This window comes from Physella acuta, unplaced genomic scaffold (genome assembly GCF_028476545.2).
Source record: "Physella acuta isolate Inbredline_101_S28 unplaced genomic scaffold, ASM2847654v3 ptg001131l, whole genome shotgun sequence".
Classification (NCBI taxonomy): domain Eukaryota; kingdom Metazoa; phylum Mollusca; class Gastropoda; family Physidae; genus Physella; species Physella acuta.
This window is the reverse complement of record NW_026732648.1, coordinates 349,823-375,348: the sequence shown is the minus strand read 5'-3', so window position 1 is coordinate 375,348 and position 25,526 is coordinate 349,823. Positions and strand designations below refer to the sequence as shown.

The following is a 25,526-nucleotide window of genomic DNA, read 5'->3' as shown; positions in this document are numbered from 1 at the left end:
AGACAGAGGTCACTGAAACAGGTGAACTCTGCTTCACCTGCCTCAAGGTACATCAGATTCAAAATGGTACTTAATCTTTTTTTAACAGACCTCACACATTGTGAAAATCATAACAAGATCATTGAAATTTAGATCTAGTTTCAATTAGTTTAATAATAATTAATTTGATAATAGGCTTAAATATTTACAGCCAGGCCACAGAGTATATTTAGAGCATAAGGAACCTTGAGATCAGTAGCGTACGCAGGGGGGGAGCAGGGGGAGCGGCCGCTCCCCCTCTGGCAATTTTAGCAAAGTATGGCGCCTTTTTGGAAACTTTTTAAACTCAAAGTTTTAAACATTGATATTTGTTAAAAAATTATCTTTGGTCAGCACATTTGAAACGTAAATCTCTGAATATTGTTTTTGCAATTACCAGTAAAAGGTGTGTGATCTAACCCATGCCTTCTCATTATGTCAAAATATTATCTTTAAAGAACACAAAAAGTCAGTAGCTAATTAAAAGTGCATAATCTGAAATGTAAGACTGATATTTTAGTTATATGTAGGCTATTATTCCGAATGTTTAATTACTACGTTGAAAAGCTGGCTTTTATACCAACTCTGATTTTTAAAAAAACTTTCATTATGCTGTAATACTTTAGCATTTATGAAGACAATTTATTTAATTCTGATTGTAGACAAAATAGTTTTGGAAAAACGAATAGTGTTAAGCTACTTTATTAGATACTAAAGTAATTATTCATTTGTTTTGATATTTGTAATAAAATGTGTAGACATATACATATTTACATTAAGATATTGATTATTTCCCCTTTTCTCTAGTCTTAATAGATGTCCCAGGAATTATTATGTAATTTTTTTACAATGATTACGAAACAGATTATGCAGCGTTCATTGTTTTTGGTTGTAGTGTGTTTATATGTATATATATATATATATATATATAATTATTTTTTTTTACAGTGAAACCTTTTTTTTTGTTTCGTCGGCCTACATTGTTTTTTTTTTTATTTCTTCGATGTGTAGGAATTTCCGCTCCCCCTACACCGAAAACCTGGATACGCCTCTGCTTGAGAGTAAAAGTTACATTAGCTCTAGAATGTACTTAGTTTAAAGAAATTTCGCAATAAAAAACTCAGTTTATAACCATTAAATGTTTGTGCTGAGTCCACACATGCTGTTAACTATTTATAAAATTCCGAATGATATCAGATGTAACAAATTTCACTCCAACCAATGCTGCTAGTCTGGTTGTTTATAGAAGCCTATAATGAATAGTTATGACTAGTATGTAATAGGGAACAGTACTTCTTCTGAATTTAGTTAATATCTTTGTACATAAACAGGGGTGGTACTAATCTGTAATTGTGCTTCCACCTGTTAAGCCATGTGTAACAGGCCTTTTAAATGATTTAACATATTAACATGCAGTGATATGCCAGTGAGAGATAAGATGACGCAGATCTATATATTTTTTAATGTAAAAAAAACTCAAAATAATCATGTTACAATTAGATATTTAAATATCAGCTTGTGTATAATTTGCTTGCTTGGTCAGGTGTGTATGACTCACGGTCAGCGTGACTTTGACAAAAAGGGGGGAAGGAAACGTAAAGTTGAGTAAATTTTATATAATGACATCACGGTTGATTGGCCAAATTTACCCTAAACCATATAGTGGTAATAGATAGACAGCTACAAATGACATTAAAATGTTCGGTCTACAGCATCTTCAATTTTTAAAAATATTGTTAATAATATAAAACAGTAAAATACTTTTGAATACAAAATCAAATGTTTAATATTTTGGAGTTTTTGTTTGGTATTGACAGAAACATTTAAAATAAAGCAATCACTTATCTCATAGGGCCTAATTTATACTAAGTCATTTAAAATATACTTTTTTTTCAACACTTTCTAGGCTCAACTTTTAATATTACTTAGGCCTAGTAATAGATGTTACCGAAAATATCAAATCATACTTTACTTTAGTAATTAATAATTAAGCAAGGTGCATGTTACATTTTAATGTATTAGTAATTTTTAAGCCTGTTTAGAGAGGTATACTAAATTTTGTGGACATCCACTTTTGTTGGGAGGGGGTCTAAAATTCCAAATGGATGACACCTAAGAATATTTAAATAGAAGTGGAGGGTTTTGAGTTTCATTGTTTAAACATTTATTAAAGCATTTGTCATGCTGTTTTACCTACAACAAAAAATGGAATACAATAAGGGTGTAAATACAATTTTAATTAAAGTATTAATTTGTTTTTTACCAGTTAACACCTTATTCTATAAATAATAGAAACAGCTAGTTTAACCAGCTCATCTGGTGATGCTGCTACTTTTATTGACATTCTGAACAAAATTGTAAAAAAAACCCTCTGACTTCATTTTTTTCACTCATTTTCAGGAATCATTAAGAATGGCAAATTTGATGTTATTTCTTGGGTTTTCAAATGAATGCACAGCTCCTAAACTTCAAAAGTTAATTACAGAGTTATTCCCAGATAAACATGTTCTGAATCTCTGGATAGATCCTAATAGAGAATGCAGGGCTGTGGTACATTTTGAAAACAAATTAGGTATGATTATGTTAAAATTATTTTATGTATTTTGATTGTCTTATTTTTTTTTTATTTAGCAAGTAAATAAAAAATGTGTGTAGGCTACATGAAATAAAAATGTTTAAAAATTATTTTAAAAAATCATTAGTTTTATGCTTTTAACTTAAATATAGATCTAGCTAGTTTAAATATTCTTATGATATATTAAACAATGTCAGTTCAGTAAATCTTAAACTTCATTAATGTTTCTTTTTTAATTTGTTGTTTCAACAGAAGTATGTGAATTATTGAAGTTAACAAAATTTAATATGAAAGGGGAGCTTATTCAGCCCATAAACAACATCTTCATTCGTGCTTATGGAACTTTAAAAAATGCTGCTAAGGACAAATTAAATTTGATGTTTCCAACAAAAAAGTTTCAATACACTATAAGAAGAATAGATGACGACTGCTTTGAGGTTTCATTTGAAAAAGGCTGGCGTAAGTTGTTAAAATTTTTGTCCTACAAAAATTTCGTTGCACAATGGGACCAAAATAATGCGGAATTATTGGTCTAGCTTTTTCTTTTATGTCTTCATGAGTCTTTATTACTGCCATATTGTTATTTTACAATGTTCTAAATATAATACTTTAGTACATTTGTAATTGCTTATATGAAAGTGTAGATAGATTTGATAATAATGTGCCATGAGACTATAAAATATAGAAAAAATTAAAATAAGATAAGCATAATTTTATGTAAATAAGTGTTTTTTCTTATGCTAATTCTGATGCAGAAACTGTATTGACCATCTGCAACAAGATCTGGGAGATAGAAAATACAAAATGGACAGTAATTCCTCATTTTACCTGTTTCCAAGAGCCTTTTGACGAGCAATATAAAAGATTAGAGATGGAAACAATTGCGACAATGGATGAGTTTGAATCAGAACAAACTTCACAGGATAGTGACGGTTTAGCAATAAAAAGCAAGGATTCCTGTTCTGAACAACTGGCAATGTACACTTGTGAAATGTCATCTGCTGATAATACCAATAAAAATAATACATTGATTATAAATGAGACAGAAGAAAATGTAACAAGTTCAGATTCTACTTCGACATACATTATTTATGAGCAAAAAATAATACCTAAAATTCTTACATTTTTAAACTTTCAAGATATTTTAAAACAAAATAAATTAAACTCTTTGATTGAAGTTATATTTAAAGATAATGAAGTTGAAATTAAAGGAGCAACATCTGTTAAGAAAAAGGAATCAGCCTCTGTTATGAAAAGGATAAATAAACAATTATTAGAAAAAACATTGAAGGTAGGTTTTGAAATTTTGATTATGTAAATTCATTTATCATATAAAAAAAACAACCTATGCATTTTTGTATAATGGCGAAACAAGTAATCTTTGTTTTGTTTTCATTTTATGTTATTTTTTTCCAAACAAAATATTTAATTTATCATTGAAATCATAATTGTATATATTGATCATCAATACACATCAATGTGCTTTTGGTAAGTATTAGTTACTACATAGGTATTTTATATTTTATTGCAGTTTACAAATTCACAAGTAAGCAAGAAATTTCTTGAATCTAAAGAAGTACAAGAGCAGATTAAAATATTTATTGAAAACAATGGCTGTCATCTAGTTGTCAACAATGTTGAAGATTTTTACTTGACTGTTGTCAATAATAAAGGAAATCAGGTTGTGTATTTAAATAATCTCGTCCCTTATTAACAGAATTACAGCGAGAAATATAAAATAATATCTGAAATATTTTATAATTTTGACACACTAATTTTTTTGAATACTTTGCTTAAGTGTTATTTAAAAACAAGGTTTTATAGACAAAGCAGATTAGGAACTCAACCATAAATAATGACATATCATATTTTAGCCTATTTTTACCATCCTTACCCCCCAACCCTTCCACCCATTACAATAGTTATCTGTGGCTCACTTCACCCCCCCCCCCCCCCAATTCCTCCTCCCAAGATAAATTAATAAATTTATATATATATATATATATATATATATGTATATATATATATATATATATATATATATATATATATATATATATATACCCTGTGTATATTCACATATATTGTTTTTCTTGTGCAGGTTTCTTTACAAGAATTTCTGTCTCAGATTGTGTTTGAAACAAATTGTTTACTCTTACCAAACAAAGACCATGCCATGAGAAAAGACCTGTTGAAATACATTGATGACTTCAACAGTAAAGTGCCATACATGCAGCTTGTAATTGATGATTGCAATATTGTACTACTCACTGTATTGAACAAATCTGAAGACACTGTGATTGATGTCACTAGAAAGATAAAAAAAATTTTATTTAAGAAAGTAAAAAGAACAATTTGTAATCGAAACAAGTTCTATATATTTTTGCTTGATGCTTTAAAATTTGTTCAAGCTGCCGAGAAGGTGTTCCCAGATTCTTCAATTGTAATAGATATTGAAGCTTTAGATATTTATGTCTATGGTTATATTGAGCAGATTGATATGATAAAGAAAATCATTAATGAAAATGCTGAACAGGTAATTTAAACATTTAAAATCACTATTAAGCACTATGAATTGCTTTTTCTGATATTAAATCTCATTGTATTACATTTGATTTTTCTGTAAGCTTAGTAACCTGTTGTAAGCATTGAAATAATCGATTGTATTGGTTCATTACAAATGGATTCCAGTGTAATTCTAGACCAAACCACTATATACTGGTTCCTGGAAGTCACTGAATTAATTTTAGCTGTCAAACTTTTGGGGTGTATTGTATAGGGCAGGGGTCTCCAAACTACGGCCCACGGGCCGTATGCGGCCCGCGATGTCCTCTCATCCGGCCCGCGGAGATCTTTTTGTCCATGGAAAAACCGCTTGTTGGTGATGGCGGAGAAACTTTGCCCAAAAAAATCAAAGACATGCCTGGAAGAAACTGGCCCCCGAACTGAAATTTGATAGTTAATGCGGCCCTCGGACTGAAAAGTTTGGAGACCCCTGGTATAGGGCAATATAGAAAAAGAGATAGAAATATATGCACATATAGGCCTAAATGTTTGTGTGTATATATATATATATATATACACACTAGCGTACCCGTCCCCCGCGCGTTGCCGCAGGGATAGAAAAAAGTTTGACGAAATATATTAGAAGGATTTCAGCAACGCGTTACCAATCATATGTTCTAAGACGCGTGACCGTCTTTTCTAAAAGTGAGTTATTTAAATGTAAATAATGCCTGCACTTGGATCATAAATATCGGGACACGGGTTTACCTACACTACCGCATGAAAACATTGAATGTACATTAATCACTCACCGAAATAATATGGTAGAACACACTTCGGTGACCGCCCATGTGTTAGAGACGTAGACGGGCGCTCTCAGGGCCCCCACCCCCCGATTACACTACCGCATAGGCGCGGCGTACGACCCCTGGCTCCTTAAAACTAACAGGCGCCATCGTGCCTAATAGCATCCTGGTAATAATGATGCTGATTTCACCATTCGCTAAAGTGACACAAATGAACAGGATTTTTTTCTTTAACACGTAAAAAAGTATTTGACGTCTTTTAAACATCAGTGTGACTGATCAATATGCTAGCGTTACTAATGGTCTTTTATTAGATGCTTGATCTCAATTTCTGACTGGATTGTCTAATAATAGATGCTTATTGCATCATTCGCAAAGTGACGAAACTCTACAGTAGGCTCCTCATATTCAAAAAGTTATTTTTTCATCTTTGGCAAGGTGACGAAACTGTACAGAAGGATTTCCTTGCGTTACAAAGTTATATTTAGAAGCCTGTTGTAGTTTTACCGCTGAATATAGTAGTACCCCTTACTCGCTATGCAGGACGCTCGATTAACGGATGCCAAGTGCCAACATCGTCACTCTAAAACTCTTGGCTCCAAACCGTGTATTGACGAAAGTTGTACCCTATATGGCACCGCCCATAAGAAACTTTAGTTTTCTTTTTCGCAGAAATATGCTTGGGAGTATTCTCATCTACTCCCTAAAGTTTCATGGCACTCGGATGAACCGCATCTGAGTTTTATTTTTTATATACCGTATATAGAGAAAAAAAATCGTTCCCCCCCCCCCCCCCGGGGGGCGCCGCCCTTGCAATATTAAACAATATTTTTTTGCAGAACCCTACCATTGAGTGATCTAATCATCTCCCCAAAGTTTCATTGTACACGGATGAACGGTGTGAAACCAAAATAGACTTATTTTTATAAACCGTATATAGAGAAAAATCGCAGCCTCCCGTGGCGCCGCCCTTGTGAAATTAAAAAAGGATTTTTTTTTTACAGAACCCTTCCCTGAATTGTTCTAATCAACTCCCCCAAAGTCTCATGGCTATCGGATAACGTGTCACACCAAAATCGACTTTTATTTTTATATACCGTATATAGAGAAAAATCGCAGCCTCCCGTGGCGCCGCCCTTGCGAAATTAAAAATTGTTTTTTTACAGAACTCTTCCCTAGAGTGGTATAATGAACTCCCCAAAGTCTCATGGCTATCGGATGAACGATGCCAAACCAAAATCGACTTTTATTTTTATATACCGTATATAGAGAAAAACAAATTGCGCCCTTGGCGGGGCGCCACCCCTACGAATTTGAAAATGTTTTTTTCGCAGATACCTCCCCATGAATATTCACAACAACTTCCCAAAGTTTCACAGCGATGTGATGAGAGGTGTAGTCATGCATAAAGGACAGACAGACAGACAAACACACATACATTGCTTTTTATATATATAGATGATATATATATATATATATATATATATATATATATATATATATATATATAAAATATATATATACATGGGAAACTTCAGTACTTTAGATATTTTGCTAATTAAAAATTATAAAATATTTGTACTGTAGATAATAATACATTTATTTGTATCAAAGTTAGCTTGTGCCCCCATTTTAATCTCCATCATTGTTAATGGTAACATTAAAATATCAGTTCTTGCCCCATGACCATTGAAAGTCCATACATCAAAGTTGTATACAAATCTACCAGACTGTAAAAAAAAAGTAAAGTTCCCTTTTCAAACCTGATGGTCTATAGGGCAAGTGAAGTAGAATTCACTTGTTTCTGTGACCTTGACATACTAGACTGTATATTCAGTTTATAGTTGTCAACATCATTCATAGGACCAGACTTTGATGTCTTAAATCACGGTTAAATATTTTAATACAGTGTATGCCTATTTAAATTTTATGAAATTGTTAAACATTGAAAAGTATGTCTGCTTATCAAAACAATAGTGGTAAAAAAATGTTTTATTCATTCAAATGATGGGTGGCCCCTTTTAGAATTAAAAGTGTTATTTGCTGTCTTGTCCTACCATTGCAATACAAAATTTAAAAAAAATATTTCCTCATGATATGTAATTTATTTTAAAATGTGTAGGTTCCTGAGGATTTCTATGAGGATGTACTGCTTGGAAATAAAAAAGTCTTGCATCAGATGAAGGCAGTTGTGGACCTGTTTGGTTATCATATTGTAATCAGTCCTGCTGACAGTCTAAAAATGATCATCAAAGATAAAAATGGCAAACAGGTTGGAATTATTCAGTTAGGTTATAATTTTGATATGAATAGGAGCTTTCACTCAAAATATGTCAGATTATCAAATAAAGTATCATAAAAATTTCCTCCATTGTAAGATAATAGTTTGCCTCTATGAAACAAAAGTTCATTATATACAAATTGAAGATATTGTTTATTATTTCAACATTTTATTCTCCTCACTTTTAATTTTAAATAATTTCTCTGTCATATAAGTTATACATTTTTTAAAGAAACTGAATATTCTTTGCTCTTTTTGAATAATACAAAACCTGTTTTTCAGGATTCTTTAGAAAATTTTGCTGCTAAATTAGTGATTAAAAAAGCTACATATGCTTTTAAAAATCAAGAAAATTTAACAACACCTTGTTTGGAAGAATTAGTAAATAATATCAATGCCAAGTTTCAATCTTTTCACATATCTGCTGAAGAAAGAACACTGACACTTTTTGCCTTTCTTGGATATAATGAAGATGAAGCAAAAAAAATAAACCACATGATTAGCACTAAAAATCCTACAGATATAAATAATTGCTTTAATTCCTCTTCAATAACTTATGATGTTCAAGCTAACTGTGAGCCAAAAATATATGTTGTGGATTCTCAACCTGACATACTAACCTACACCAAAACATTTCTTCAAAATGATATATTGAATTTGCAAAAATGTGCAACTGAAAAGGCAGTGATTGTTTTTGGTCAATATAAAATTGAAATAATTTATACATGTGACATACATCTTGCATTGATAAAGGAAAAAATACGTGATCTATTGTCTAAAGTTTTATCCAGAAAAAAAAGTGTTACATTTCCTGGAATGAAAGATTTTATTGAATCAGAAACTGGTCAGCAAGAAATTGATTTTTTTTCGAATAAATATGAGTGTTACATTCAGTTTCCAGGAATAAAAGATGAGTTCTCAAAATTTCAAGAAATTGGAATTGCCAGAACTGATTATTCAAGGCTTGACTATAAATCAGTTATCTTGAAAACTGCAAAGTCCAATAGAGTTCATTTTCACTTAGTTCAAGGGATCTTTAGGAAAATGGAAAATTTAAATATGAGAATTGAATTTCTTCCATCAAAAAAAGGTATTTTGAAATATTATTTTTTAAATTTTAAACTTGTTTACTACAATCTATCATTTGATGTTTATATATTTGATTTAAAAGAAAGTGAATTCATTTTCAGATGATGAATGCAACTTTGCATCACAAAATTCCAGCAAACATCTGCATTTTAATCTTCCTGACTGGAAAGCCCCAAACTGTAAAAGTTTGAGAGAGAGTTTGAGTACCAATGTCAGTATCATGTTCCAACAAGCTTCTCATACTCACAGCTTTAAAATAGGCATTTCAACTTCGCAGATATCTACATCTGATTATCCATTTCCTCTAGATGTTATTGCTGAGACAATTATTGAGCAGACTCTGATTGTATTAAACACACTGACAAATGAAGCGAAATTATCAACTCAAAGCTCCCAAAAATATGATATTTTTATTTGTGAATCTACAAGTGAATCTGTTTTCAAAGCTTTTATATATTATTTGAAAAAAAATAATTTTCATATCACACAGCCAGATGAAGATTGTTGGAAGGAAATAGTTCCTCTGGGTAATTACGATTTATCTTTACAAATGGAAAATGCTAACTTTAAGATTTAAATTTTAAAACAATAGTCAAATTCAGGAGATAACATAATATTAGAGCTCTACATTTTTAGTCAGCATCATCTTTTCCCGTTCGTGCCGAAGACACATGGTGCAGAAGAAGTAGAGTTCATCTGTTTCAATCACCTTGGCCAACAAGGAGATAATGTGGTCTGCTGCACTTTGCCAAGCTGCCTTTAGTTGTCTAATGCCAGTTAGATACCCATCAGAGCTAGGTGGACTCTGGATATGAATTTAAGAATTTTGGGTTAGAAGCCATAGACTCTACAATTTGACCACATAGTCTACAGATGTTTATAGTAATTATTTGAAAACTTCTGATTAGGGGTGGGTAAATTTAAAAATTATAGAAAAAGAAAAGCTAGTCAAAGACTAATATGGTGGAGTTCTTGCATATGAAGCATCAGAGACAGTAAAAAAAAATTATCTCTGACTATGTTTGTGTAAACATAAATTTAGTTCTAAATTCTGAAATTAATATTAAAATGGTTTTTGTTACTTTCTACTGTTTATAAAGCCACCTAAATATTCTTGATCATCTTGTCATTAAATATCTGTTGTTTTGTTTTTTAAACTTAACAAGCTTTGTCCCATTCCACTAAAAATTATTTCATTTAGTTTTCTTAAATTATTTATTTATTTTGTATATCTTGAAGCTTTTTTTGTAAACATAATCAAATGGATTAACTGGCATTTTAAAATTGTGTGATTTACAAAGTAGTTTTCTGTAAACTAATTATTTAAGGAAACGTTTTGTAACAAAAATTCATTTTCAAAAAATGTATCAGTCCATGTTACTGTTATTAAAATTGTTTGTTTTTAATCAGAATTAAATAAGTTTCCAATCTGTGTTAAATATATGTATTTTATAAATTTCTGTATCACCATAAGATAAAATAAAATGTTTGTTTTCTACATCTACAGAAACCAATGTTTCTCACAGAAATTATAGTAAATTACAGGCAACAGTAGAAGTGATTGAGAGTAACCAGGAACACACAGTAAATGTTTATTAAAAGCTTTTGATTCCTGTTTAACTCTTATTTACTATATACATTTATGGTGGGAAAGGCCTATATAAGCATAGCTTGTCTTGGATTAAATGAGCTAAAGTAAAAATATTTGTTAGGTTTTTTTTTTTTTTTAATTTTTTTCTTGTAAAATTTTCATTTTATTACATTTTAAAAATATTTTTTAAACCTGGATTTATTTCTTTTGCTTAGAATCTTAGGACTTTATTGTGCTACCCAATTTTACCAAGTCTTGAAGCTAATACTTGTCCATACTTCAATGAGACACCATTTTCTTATAAGCTGTTGGAAAATGTTATCAAAGAAATTCAAAGTTCAAATCCAGATGGCCTTTTGATTGGGCAATCTTTCATAAAAAATACTCACTCTGGCAAAGATTTGCAGATATTCTGTTTTCCTGAGTGGGGAATGGATTGCAAAGAGGTAATGAATAACGAATATAAGCCAGTCACAAAGTGTTTATTTTCAATTAGGTAACCAATTTAAATCATAGGTAACAATTTTAAAACTATTGTTTCTTTTACATAGAGAAAAAAGAGTTTATGCTTAGGCAAAAATTTAATTTTTGTTTCATACTGGTTGTTGACAATAAACCTTTTTACTGTAGCTTCTGGAAGTTTTTAAAATAGTTTTTAGAGTAGCTTATGTAACAAAGTGGTATCATTTTAGTGGCTAGATAAATTTTATTTAAATTTAAAGACTTAAGATCAATACAGGTTGAAATAGCAGAAATAATTACGATATTTGCTCATTATTTATTGATTTCTTAGATTCTTTAGTTGACAGGATGATAAGGCCTAGCTGGAAAGCTGATTTAAAATTGTGTACTTTTCTTGACATTTTTCTTAAATAGTCACAGCTGTTAATTTTCTTCCTTATAGCTGCTGCTTGTTTATTTTACTGGAATGTTTATAGTGTCTTTTTTAGAACAGTAATTGTTTTAAGTATAAGCTAGTTTTTTTTTTATTAATAAGCAATAGTGAATATGAGTTAACTATTCAGGAAACTAAACATTTTGTTTACTTTTTAGCTTTCCTAATTTTGGACAAAGTTGTCCTACTGTCAAATTTTGCAGCCTGTTTAGATAGCTCATGTAAACATGTTACACATACCATTTTCATTTGCTAGAGCATTTCCACAGCAAAAATAAACTGGATTCAGAAAGAAAATAGGAATTAACATTTTTCTCCCTTTTAAACATGTTCTATTGTAGAGTTTTTGAGTGCAATAATAATTACAGTAATACTTTACAAAGGGGTTTACATTATAAGCCTGATCAACATAGACATAAGGAAGTAGTTTCAGCAGTTTTATTTCTTTTTCAGCATATAGAATGCTCATTGAGACAGTGCCTAATGGACTCAGCTAGCTATGAAGCTGTCCACATTTTCATCCCTGGTGTAGGACCTTCAAAGATTCCAAAAGATTTTTTGGTTCAAACTGTATTTAACACACTGGACAAATTAATTTTTGTGGAAAACCTTCTGCAAAATCGAAAAAAGTTAGCCTTGGTTGTGGTAAACAAAGTATACCGTGATGTGAGTAAATGTCAGTTTTCTCAAATGTTGATTGAAATTGCAAAAACAATATATTAGTATTTTATGTCATTTAAACCACAATGCAATACTTTTATTTTGTTTATTAGTAGAGTGAGTTAATTTGAGGTCCATTCTCCCACATACATTCCCTTTTTGTTAGTAAGAAAGAATGAAACAAGAAATGGCAGTAGGATATTCAGTTATTACAACAGCTTAGAATCCTAGATATTTTCATCATCAAACTCCATTGTGTTTTTAATTCATAGTAATGGAGTGTTTAGTGAGATTTAGCTAACCACACAATTACTTCACATGCATTGACCTAAAATTATTTGACTTTGTATACAGAAAGTATACAACATTTTAGTTTTCATCAATTAAAAATGGTTTTTTATTTAGTTAAAAAATATAAGCATATGCTTTTATATTGAAATCTGTAAATATGTTTTTTATTTCAATTTCTTATAATAACTAGGTTATCATTATCTAGAAAAACTGCCATTCTCAATTTAATTATTAGCCTATTACTGTTTTTATATTTATGTTAGAAAAATAAATAACTTTAAGATTACTTACATACTGCCCTTCACTCCTGCTGGGGTATGGGCTCACACCCACGGATGTCAAGAGTCCTTGCTCCTCGGTCATTCTTTCTATTTGGTTCCATGTTTAGCCCATCTTTGTGGTATCAACTGCAAGGTCTGGTCAGCCTTTTTTGGCATTCCACTTTAATTCCTGCCTGGTGATACTAGTTAGTTGTTTGTGTAGGGTTTGCCCTGTCCAATTCCATCTTCTGTTCCGAATTTTCTTATTAGATGAAAGTTGCCCAGTCTTTTCCCAAATGTTTTTGTTGCTGATAGTGTTGGGCCAGCAGATCTTGAGTTTTTTGTAAGGCAGCTAGTTACAAAGGTTTGGACGATTTTAGTTGTGATTTTGGTCTTGTATCTGTTTAATAATCCGGGTTTTTAGAAGAAGGGGGATGCACTTTTCACCTCGCAGGTCAGCGGCCTTACCTTTTGGGTAAAGTTCCCTAGCTTTTGTGGATCTCTCTATTACATGCTAGGCAGCTGGTTCCAAATTTGGTCCTACCACATTCCCTACCTTTTGGGTATTCCTCTTCTGTCATCTAGAGAAGCACTCAATAGAAAATTGAAAACTATATGAATGACTCAAGAATTGTACTAAACAGTTTAACACTGTCGAAAATTGAGCAGTGTACTTGGAAAAGATACATCAGGGCTTTTTGCAATTAAATTTATTTTAGGCATTCAAGGAGGAACTTGAAAAACGATGCCCTAAAGAAGTGGAGAAAAAAAAACTGACTTTGTTGGAAAAAGGGTGTAAGTTTGTACCTACTTCTTTTAAAAAAAAACTAATTATCCTGAACGTAGTTTCTAAGCAAGACATTTGTCATTTGTTTTCTGAATACTTTGAATATCAGAGATTTATTCATAATTTCAATCCCCTTCACACAATCTTATATGTAATTTTTATATGTTCACAACATTTTTCTAATTAAAGTTTAATTTTGTGAATGTTTTAAGAAAATGCTTAGGTCATAAAGTCCATTAGTAGATGAAGTAGAGTTCATCTGTTTCTCTCTCTTCAACATAAGAAATAATAGTTTAGTTAGAAACACAATGCCTATCTAATCAAGTTGGGTACCCTTCAGAGCTGGCTGGGTTGACACAGGGATGTCATATAGACTCAAGTATATATATATATATATATATATATATATATATATATATATATATATATATATATATATATATATATATATATATATATATATATATGTACATATATATATATATATATGTATATACACATGCTTATATGTATTTATGTATATGTAATACATATATATATATGTATTTACAAAAACTTAATTTTTATGATCCTTGCGGTATAAAACAAAACCAAAATCTGACCATGATCTTGGACTTTGGCCGGTCGTCCTAGCCAGATGATCTTCTAATCCCGACTGGCCCGTCCACCATGGCCAGTCCACGGATTGGCCGGCCGAAGGCCGAAATCAAGTAAAGTTTCAGACTTTGACCGGTCAATAGGAGGCGATATTGCACGCGTTGGCCGGGCAATGCGTGCTTTGGCCGACTTCAGGCTTTGGCCGTAACATATTCAAAAATATATGTATATATATTCATGTATATGTATATACCTATATATATGTATTTACATATACATTTTTAGGTTCATATATATGTATATACACATATATGTATACATATATACATATGTAAATACATATATATATATCAATATCTATATATATCAATATATATATATATATATATATATATATATATATATATATATATTTATATATATATATATATATATATATATATATATATATATATATATATATATATTTATATATATATGTATGTATAATGTGTGCAGTATTTTTAATTTAAACAGTTTTTTATACCTATAATTTGTTTTTCTAGTTTTTAAAGTTAAAGAATGGTGGTCCAGTGAAGATGGAGGTATGTACTTTTATTTTGCAATAAATTTTTAATTATAATAATCTGAAAATAATTGCCATTATATCATTTCAAGCTTGGCAAAGAAAAGTATTTTGATCTACATCTATGCTTAAGCAATTACATTCAAATGTAATATTTATGATGTTTGCATTTTGATAGAAGTTGAACCATCTGCATCTGCTGAGGATATAAAGATTATCAGAAACAATTTTCCTCCAACTGAAGTTTGTATTTTGGGGACATGTGAGGAAAAAATAAATGAAGCTTTAAATGCTCTTACAGATAAACTTTCTAATTTAATGGCAGAAAATGAAGAGGTCATTGAATTAGATGGTGCCGAAATAAAAAAGTTTGAGGTAATTTTAATTTTTTATGTCTGAGACATTTATCAATGAAGGTCTATAACCTGTCTGTACCATTCTTGGAGACTTTTCATGTCTCCACTCCATATAACAAAACTGCCTTGACATTTGAATTTTTGAGAATTTTGCAAAACTGTGAAAGCATTACAGCTCTATTAATTCAGGCACATTTGTCCCCCTCTGTGCCTCCTGATTGGCTGATCTTGCTGACAAGATAGACAAGCTCTTCCACTTCATCTACATGTCTTCCATCTATTGTTACTGGGGCCTCCTGGTTATTGGTGATTCTCATTACTTCTGTCTTTCCTGTGTTGGTCTTGAGACCTACATGCTGTGAGGTAGCTGCTAACACATCACTTTTTCCTGCATGTCTTGCAGCAGGTACACCATAGTGTCTCAACAGATTCCATATTGTTTGCCTATCCACACCATCAAAGGCCTTCTCAACAAAGCAGATGTAAAGCGGGGCTTGCCATTCTATCGTCTGTTCTACAATGATTGTAAGAGTGGCTAACTGGTCTGTACAAGATCTTTCCTTCCTAAACCCTGCTTGTTCCTCTCTTAGCTTAAGGTCAATTGCTTCCTTCATTCTGTCCAAAATGACTGGAAAGGACTTTACTTGGGATGGACAACAAGGTAATACCCCTCCATTTTCCATACTGAGATAAGTCACCATTCTTAGGCAACTTCACAAGGATGCCCTTCTTCCAGTTGGTTGGGATCTGTCCTGTGTTCCAGACTAAGTTAAGTAATTTATGAAATCAATTTACTACTTCTTCTCCGCCTTGTTTTAATGCCTCTGCTGGGATATTAATCTGGTCCTGATGCCTGCCACTCTTCAAACTATTTCCTGAGAAATTTTCTGCTTATTGATTTCTTTGATGTATTGATGTTAAAGGGTCCCCTGGCTAGAGGTCTGATGGGTCTTGTGGTGATTGGCTCTACTCCCAGGAAGTGCACTCTCCATGATGCTAGAAATTTACCATTTTTGTTCCTCCCTGGCCTGTTAAGATTTCCTCCCAATCAAACTTCTGGTTGTTGCATTGAGCATCTTTAGATCTCACTGGAAGCTATTTTGGCCTACTCTGCCACTACTTTTATAAACAATCTCTTAGTTTTCTTTTCACCTCTTTAGCCTTCTCGTTATATCCAGTGGCCTCAGCTTGCTTCTGCTGCTGTGTTTTTGTTTGATTTTGCTCGCTCTTTAGCCTCTTTCTTTCTTCCACCTTCTGTGATCCAGGGCTCAAAGCTTCCTGTTGGGCGCTTTTCTTCCTAGCACCTCCTTGCAGGCATCAACAGTGGCTTACTTACATATTTTCCAGGTGTGTTCTACTGAATCTAAATATTTTTCTACTGACTGTAGCATTTCAAACCGGTTTTAAAGATGATGGAGAGTGTGACCTTATTTAAATGCTTTATTAAGTAATGTATATATAAAGTAGTGATTACAAATTTTCAGAGATTGAAAGGAGCTGAACTATGTACACTCAAACAGAAATCATCAACAATATGTACATATTTACTTAGATGTCTAATAATTTACTTAGTTTTGTGTGAACATGGCTGACATCTTAGTGCTTCATATGCAAATGGAAAATTTATGTAAAATTAATTCATTCACTGTGTTACTATTAGTGCTTAGTAATAAACAATATTTAAAAGGATGCAGTAGTTGAACCTTTATACATAAGATTATACTTCAGTATAGATGAAAATCATAAGACTATAAAAGAATAATCTACATGACTTTAAATAAACTTGTCAATAAAACAAAATGTAAGTGAAAAAACATTTTAATATTAAATTTAAAAAATGAAAATTCAAATCTAAAAAAAGATTGCCAATTTACCCCAAATAATTATTGTACTAAAATAATTTGATATTTTCCTGTAATTTAAATTTGATTTTATATTTAAAAACAAAAGTGAAAATAATTTTTTATACATTTAAAAAATATTTTCAGAATTCCAAGAATGCATTAACTAATCTACATGTATTGATAACTTGTACTAAAAGAACTGTTGAAAAAGTTTCTGACAAAAAAGACCAAAATCAAGCCAAAAAGAAGAAGAATAAACATAAAAAAAGGAATAAAGACAAAAAAAGTAAAAAAAGTAATGAATGTAAAATGAAACCAGAATATGAAGTTAAAGGAACACTTAGTATTCAAGGACTGAATAGAAAAGTTGTACAAGATTTTAAAAATAAATTTTCTGTCAAATCATCATCAGTTGATAAACATGACCCAGCAGTTGTAAGTGGTGTGGATGATATTGAAAAAGGATTACAGAATATGCATTTCTCTGATCCAGCAAATGATCCGGCAAAAAATGCTGGTGCAGAAACAGCTAGAGAAAAACAAAAAGGAGGAAAACAAAAATTACAGAGTAAAGAAAAATGTTTTTGTTGGAAGATGGAAGACAAGTGTGAAGATGATGAATCAGATTCAAGAAGCAGAATTCTATTCACAAATATTCCAGATGATGTAGAACAGAAAGTTGAGAAAGCCTACAGTGAAAATACAACTTATATCAATATTAAAGATTATGATTTTAACTTAAGCGAGATGCATGTAACTGTAAACAAAGAAAAGAAAGGATTGATACGCTCAGAAATAATAGATAGTAAGTTGAATTATTTTTTATATCACTGTTGATTTACATATTGATATTTGCTTCCATTAATTGTTATGATATAATTGGTTTTGTTAACACTTGCAGAGCAGATAGCACAGTGCATATTTTTATTAGTTATATATAATTTCCACATGATTCCAATTTTTTGAATTTATAAAATTATTTGTCATATTCAATAACTTTTACAGTCCTTATATCATAAGAACTTTTTTCATTAAAAAATATGGTGTTAAGCCCATAGCAATTTAAGCTATGAGCATTCTAATAAATTCATGTAGGAAATTTGTTGTTAAAATATTTTCTTTGCTAAAGTCATTTAACAATTATAAGAGCTTAAATATAAAAAATCCATAATTAAAACATTCCCTTTTCATCATGAAAAATATAAGAGAAAAAGTCTAACAATATGTATTTGTTTATACTATTTATTGTATGTAGTTTTAAATACGTTCCTATCTTCGTTATATAGTTTCTAATCAAATTGAGGTGCCTTCAACCTGGACATCAAAAGAAGATGAAGGATGCAAGTTGGTGAGGCTGGATAAAACAGAAAAAGAATTTTTAGATATTGAGAAACAATTGAAAGATCTAGCTTCAGTAAAGAATGAAGATGGATTAGAGCTAAAAATTGAAGTTGTTGATGTAAGAGTTTATTTTAGCATGTATACTCTTATGATTAATTTAATTAAAAACAAATTTTAGGGTATTATCATGCTATTTCATATTCTTTTGAACATTATTGTTCAAAGTAAGCAAGAACCTTTAATTATAATATATGCCACAGTATTGTAATATTACATTGAAAATAGTTATCAGAAAGAGAGATCTTGAACAGCTAAACTTAGAATGTGTTCAAGTAAAATGTTTATATTCTTTGTGTGCCTACAGAACAAATAGAAATAAGTTTAAGTGTCCATGTTGTTAATATTATCCAATTTACAATTCATTTAGATCTAAAAGCATTGTAAAATGTGACTACATAAATTAAATATATAATAGTAATAACAACTTAGATGGCTCTCTTTTATTTGTTTTTAGACTTACAGATTTTATAGAAAAAATCTTTATAAATAGTTTTTTTTTTCCATTTATGAATGGACAGCACCCAACAACAGAAAATATTAATCACAATTTAAAGAAAAGAAAGCAATTGTCAGCATTTTCTGGGGAGAGATGGGAAAGATAAAGAATTACATATGAAAGCATTGCTATTAAAAGTAATAAATCTATTGATTTATAGAACTTTTATTCTCTCAGGTTCACAGAGTGCAGAACTTTGCACTGTATCAACGCTTCAAAGTTAAACATGGACAAATAAGTCGAAGAAAAAATATGTGGCACTTTGTGTCAGAACAACAAACGTCTCTACTAGTCTGTGAATTTGGTTTTCATCCCCTTTTTTGTGGCGTACCTGCTGGTAAATATTGATATTGAAATAATTTTTTTTTAAATTATTATGCATGTATATATGTTTATATGTATGTATATATATATATAAATATATATATATATATGTATGTACATAATTGTATATAGTCCTATGTATGTAGGTATTATATATATGTATGTATATATATGTATATATGTTACTATATAACAATACACACAGATCATCTTCATTAATATTTTTATTTTATTTACTGAATTTTTAAAATTTTATTACTAAATTATAGTGGCTCAAACTTAATTGACTTTAAATATTGGTTACAATTTTTATTTCAGAATTAAACAGTTTAGGAAAGGGTGTCCTATTCTATAAAGATCTAAATAAGTTATTATCCAATGTGTCTTTTAAAAAAGACAAATCCTTCTTCCTGTTCAAAGTGATTGTTTGTCTTGGGGAATCTGGTCAAGAGCCCGGGACACTTACACAGCACTATACATCCAATGGTGATACTTTTATGGTTTTTAGTGATGCTCAAGCATATCCACAGTATCTGATTGTCTTAAATGCAGAATAAATGTACTTTATTCCTTTTCTTACAAATGGTAAAAAGTTTAATTTGAAAATTAATAATGGCATGTTAAATGTATTTTTGGGTTTTTTAAAAACTTCACTAATAATAAAACAACCAATATACTTGAAATAATAAAACAACCAATATACTTATGCAGCAGTTCCCCTGTTCTTACAAACAGGCTTGAATATGTTTGATCATATAACTTCAATGTAATAAATTGAATAGTCTTGTTTAGTTAAGTTAGCAAAAGTTTAGCCTTAAACCTTGTATTTAGTTCTCTGATTGTGTCCATTATCTCAATGAATTCTGAGAGGCAACCGACTTTAATTGGAAAATAAATGTATCTAAATGGTAAATATCAAATGTAATGCAAGGAAATTCAGGCCTAGTGAAGAAATATTTCTTGGAACAAGTCTGATACAAATGAAAATGAAGATGTGTTCATTGTTATTTTAAGTCATGCTCAAATTTTTCAACATCACCTGAGTGTCAATTTAATTTCCTCATGTGACAAAATGTAAAATTATTAATTACTTAATAAACATACTTGAATTAAATGAGTGCAACAAGTTTTGAAGAAATGTGTTAATTTAAAGTGCTTTTCTTTTTAGAACTTTATTTTCCTCAATTTATAAGATGCACATATTTAAAAATTCTAATGATTTTTCTATGTTATGTATTTTTCTAAGTATATTTCCTGCTTATAGCTGTAATATTATACTCAGGCGATAAAGGCTACTTTAGTTATTTTTCAGAGTTGATTAAGCCTCCTATCACATTTTAAACAGAAATAAACTAATTTTACTTTATATTTTATTTTTAATAGATTTTCAAAATGCAATTAAACATATTGGTATTAATTTGGTATATTTTTTTTTTCAAATTATGAGATTATCTTTAAACTTTGTATGAATTACATAATATATTTAATTACAAACTGGTTTATCTTATTATTTAGTGTTTTTTTTTTAATGAGAAATAAGCAGCGATAATTGCAACAACACTTTACAAGAAAACTTGCTTTTAACATATAATAATAATGTGGTCCCAACTAAATACTAGGTATTCCTATATAATTTCAACAATATATTGGTTGTCTTAAATAAATCAGAGCTTTAGTGCTAAAGCATAGATTCATATGTATTTCTGAGTTTAGCCAGGTTGTGATTTTATTAAAGTGTTTAGCCACAGAAAGACTGTCTTCACTTTTTTGTGACACTGAAAATCTCAATGACAAAATGAATCATTCAGATAATTATAACTATATCAGTCTGCACACTACAACCATTTGGCAAAAGGGCAGTAATTTGTTAATTTATTTAACTTTATTTAGCCAGAGCTGCTTGGCCTAAGTTTATAAATGCACAGATAATGATGTATGAAAGTAGCAATTATTAAAGAAAGTAAATTCTATAAAGAAAATCTCATTATGTGATGGCATGGTTTGGTCAATAAGTAAAGTGTATAACTGCTAATCTGAGAGTTGTCTAGTTGAGATTGCTAGTCTGTAAGACATTCCTGAATCCACCCAACTCTGATTAGTATCAGACATACATTATGGAAAGTAAAGGCATGGTGATGACCAAACTATCCCTCATCTGCTGGGGTCACAGAAACAGGTGGACTCTAATTTACCTGCCCTTTGGTCATCAGGTTTGCAAGAGTGCTGTATTTTTACTTGTTATGCAGGAATGGCAGTTTAGTTATCTTGAGAGTGTGTAAGCCTATTTAGTACACTTGCTTTAAATAGGTGAATAATAAATTAGCAAATATTGTGTTTAATAAATATAACGGTGACACTACTTAATATTGTATAGGCCTATTAACCTGACATTAGTATGCCTGTCTTTAATATCGATGTACCATAATGCTAACAATAACAGTGCTGACTTTAAGACTGCAGCCTGACACACCAATGTGCCACATAAACTTATCTAGATGCCAGTCTGACTTATTATGGTACTTTTGTTACATGAAATAACTAGTCTTACTTATCAAAAGTCTGACATCAAAGTAAAATCCTGGCCCATCAAAATAGGACCTACTTACCTGAAATCAAAGCAACCTTCAGAGTTTCTTCCAGGCATCTCTTCGGGGGGGGGGGGGGGGTTCGAAGAAAGTCTACCGCCCCAGAGAAGGAATTTATATAGTAAACACGCACTTTTACTAGTGTCCCCCCCCCCCCCCCCCCCCCCCCCCGAAAATGTCAAGGGACCCCCCCCCCCCCCGGGAGAAAAAAAAAGTCTGAAAGAAACACTGGTAGTCTTCTAGCCTGATTTTTTCAATGTATACCTGACCAATACACATACAGGGACCAGTCAGATTTATTACCATACTTATCTGACATCGATTTATCAGCGTAGCTTTTTCATGGTCAGTTTTGTTTTATTAATGTACCAGTGACGTGTCGTAAGATAACTCTACCAGCCTAGTTATCATACTAGAAGTATAGCATCAAGGTGCAATATGACTAATAAAGGCACCAGTCTGACAAATCAAAATGATGTTGTTACGCCATAGTAGAAGTACAAGTCTGACATCGAGTCATCAGCCATTATTATACCTGGCATATTTATTTTTTTCATTTTAGTAGCCTGAATTAATAAATTACCAGAATAGCATCAAGATACCAAGCTAACTTTCGTTGTTCTAGCCCCACGTAACAAAGAGACCAGCCTGACATCAAGTTAAGTTCCCTTTTCAAGCCGTGGGGCAATTGAAGTAAGAGTTCACTTATTTCTGCGACATTGTGGTCAGCACTATGCCCAATAGTATTTACTTTCCCTAATGCAAGTTAGGTACCTCAGACAATTAGTGTGCCACAAGTGTATTGTTGATCATGTTCCTCAATTCCTCACTGTCCCCTGTCACCTGCAGTGCCTCGCCTATATTTTTTTTTCAAGCTTTTAAAAATATAGCTTTTTACACCATTAACTTTATAAACTGTATTAACAATATATTAATCAAAAGGGAAAATTGGCCGATGATACCTAAATTACATTTCGTTTTATATTAGTCAAAAAAAAATTAAACACAGAAACACATAGGCTAATCTCTACATAAGGCATAACATGACAGGCCGTCACCTGGAATCCACATGACAAAAGGAAAAGATGCCGACCAAGAAAGACATAGAGACATGACCTGGAAGAATACACCAAGAAGATTGGATACACCTGGGAACAGTTGGAGAGACTAGCCCAGGACACCTGGGAACAGTTGGAGAGACTAGCCCAGGACACCTGGGAACAGTTGGAGAGACTAGCCCAGGACACCTGGGAACAGTTGGAGAGACTAGCCCAGGACACCTGGAAACAGTTGGAGAGACTAGCCCAGGACACCTGGGAACAGTTGGAGAGACTAGCCCAGGACACCTGGGAACAGTTGGAGAGACTAGCCCAGGACACCTGGGAACAGTTGGAGAGACTAGCCCAGGACACCTGGGAACAGTTGGAGAGACTAGCCCAGGACACCTGGGGACAGTTGGAGAGACTAGCCCAGGACAGAGATGCCAGAAAAGCTCTTGTCAGTGGCCTATGTCCCAGAAGGGGCGACTGGCAAACCTAACCTAACCTAAGTTATTATATTTTTGGATGGGGGGGGGGGAGGATTCTGGTATATATATTTTCTATATAATTTTTTTTTCTATTTCGTCCGGGGGTGGGGTGGACTTGCTTTGGTGGGGATGCCTGAAAGAAACTCTTGCCTCTTCCCCTACTCCAGGGGTCTCCAAACTTTTCAGTCCGAGGGCCGCATTAACTATCAAATTTCAGTTCGGGATCCAGTTTCTTCCTGGCATGTCTTTGATTTTTCTTAGCAAAGTTCTTCAGCCATCACCAACAAACGTTTTTTCCGTGGACAAAAAGATCTCCGCGGGCCGGATGAGAGGACCTCGCGGGCCGTAGTTTAGAGACCCCTGCCCTACTCCAAAAGCCTGCAACCAGTTTATTTCAGGCCTCTCTTCGGAGGTGCCCCCCCCCTTGAAACACGTTATCCCCGTCCCAACGAAATATAATTTATATACAATATATATATATATATATATATATATATATATATATATATATATATATATATATATATATATATATATATATGTTAGGGGTGTGGACTGAGATGGTGACCTTATTCTCCCATCTGAGCATTCTCGTTGGGACAAGGAGTTTACCGAACCTGGGCGAACCAATTACACACTGAAACAACACACTATTAAACTAAAAATGAAACTTGTTCACCCACAGTTTAATACGTCATTTATTTACATATACCAGACAATACAATTGTTTACAGGGTTACAATATAAGAAAAGTATAACACTTTTCTATCATCACTCTACACACTTTCAGTACCAGTACTCACAAACTACCCAGTCAGACATACAGTAACATGACAGTAATCTGACTTGCTAATTATGCCAGGCTGGAGGAAAGGGGGAGGGGCATTAAATGGGATACCAGCCAACACAAAGTTTAAAACTTGAGTTGCATTGACAAAATTAGCCCATACTAATAAAAACTTATAAATAAAAAAAATTATCTACTTTACCATATCCCTAGAAATACAGTATGGAAACTAGAACATTTCACACAGGCCCACGACTTCTTCTTAGAAAGTTGCTTCCTGTGCAACACACCATATTCACAAACAAAAGAAAATCAAAATCTGTCTCTAAGCTGAACTACACGCACACCACACATTCCATGTAGGAAATCATCCCAAGCAGATTAATAACAAATAATAATGTATAAAACATTACTTGAGAACATCCAATAATAAAAGCCTAAAATAAATAATAGCAAAAATATTAACTAAACACTCACAAACCAAAAGGTAAAACAAAATATGCTGGCACCATAATACTGTCCTCTACAGGGAACAAAAAGATACATTCACTGTTTATTTTAAGTCACAAATAATAATGAATTTAAATAAAAACAAGTCTTGTTTAACAACATTTTTTTTCTTTTGCTCTGAAAACTATTAATGTTATGAATGTTTAACTGATGGACACTTCAGAAATGTAAGAATATAATGTAATGCACTTACACAATTTTAAAAATGTATATTAATTAAAATAAGAAAAATGAAATCACACAAGAAAATGTAATTTATTCTACTGTAAAGACAATCAGATGACGTGGATAAGCCTGGGCATCACTAAAAACCATGAATACATCTTTTTGTTCATTTGTAGCAGACTGTTGTTCTGGTGTACCATGAAATTTTTTCCTCCCTGGACCTGACTTTCCTAGCGTTACATTTGCATGGAACAGGTAGTACACGTTGTTACTTTGAAAACTTGCATTTGTAGAACATTTTCTTGGATCATTACTGAATGAGACACCTTTTCCAAAAATTTTATGTCCTGAAAAATATTTTAAAATATCAACATTAGTTATGCAACAATCACTTTGGAAAGATGAAAACTAATTAAAATATAATTAAAAACCTAAAAGATCAACATGTTTAATCTATTTTAAATAACTAACTTCTTTGAAAAGTATTTAGGCTACATTTTAAAAAAAAAGTATGTAAGTTATAACAATTTTATAAGACTATACAATAAGGGATCATGTAGGCCCTACATATCATGAATCAATTATTATTTTATCCACCATTTACCCAATA

At 31.6% G+C, this 25,526-nt stretch overlaps 1 protein-coding gene across 1 annotated transcript; it reads left to right on the top strand.

Moving 5' to 3' along the window:
• The first annotated feature begins 2,416 nt into the window (after nucleotides 1-2,416).
• LOC131956166 (uncharacterized) lies at nucleotides 2,417-20,013 on the top strand. The gene is made up of 18 exons (XM_059320590.1): nucleotides 2,417-2,590; nucleotides 2,846-3,052; nucleotides 3,349-3,884; nucleotides 4,125-4,274; nucleotides 4,695-5,129; nucleotides 8,027-8,176; nucleotides 8,468-9,275; nucleotides 9,376-9,801; nucleotides 10,782-10,858; nucleotides 11,081-11,311; nucleotides 12,214-12,426; nucleotides 13,691-13,766; nucleotides 14,901-14,939; nucleotides 15,099-15,295; nucleotides 17,265-17,925; nucleotides 18,407-18,579; nucleotides 19,195-19,354; nucleotides 19,660-20,013. The coding sequence occupies exons 1-18, from the start codon at nucleotides 2,431-2,433 to the stop codon at nucleotides 19,896-19,898; spliced, it is 4,938 nt and encodes a 1,645-aa protein (XP_059176573.1). The 5' UTR covers nucleotides 2,417-2,430; the 3' UTR covers nucleotides 19,899-20,013.
• The last annotated feature ends 5,513 nt before the right edge of the window (nucleotides 20,014-25,526 follow it).

What these genes read in the sequence shown, in the direction of transcription:
- LOC131956166 (XM_059320590.1), top strand. Translation starts at nt 2,431, where the DNA reads ATGGCAAATTTGATGTTATTTCTTGGGTTTTCAAATGAATGCACAGCT. An exon ending in CCGAAATAAAAAAGTTTGAG is followed by an intron (nt 15,296 to 17,264) that starts GTAATTTTAATT and finishes AAATATTTTCAG; the next exon opens with AATTCCAAGAATGCATTAAC. An exon ending in TTTTTGTGGCGTACCTGCTG is followed by an intron (nt 19,355 to 19,659) that starts GTAAATATTGAT and finishes TTTTTATTTCAG; the next exon opens with AATTAAACAGTTTAGGAAAG.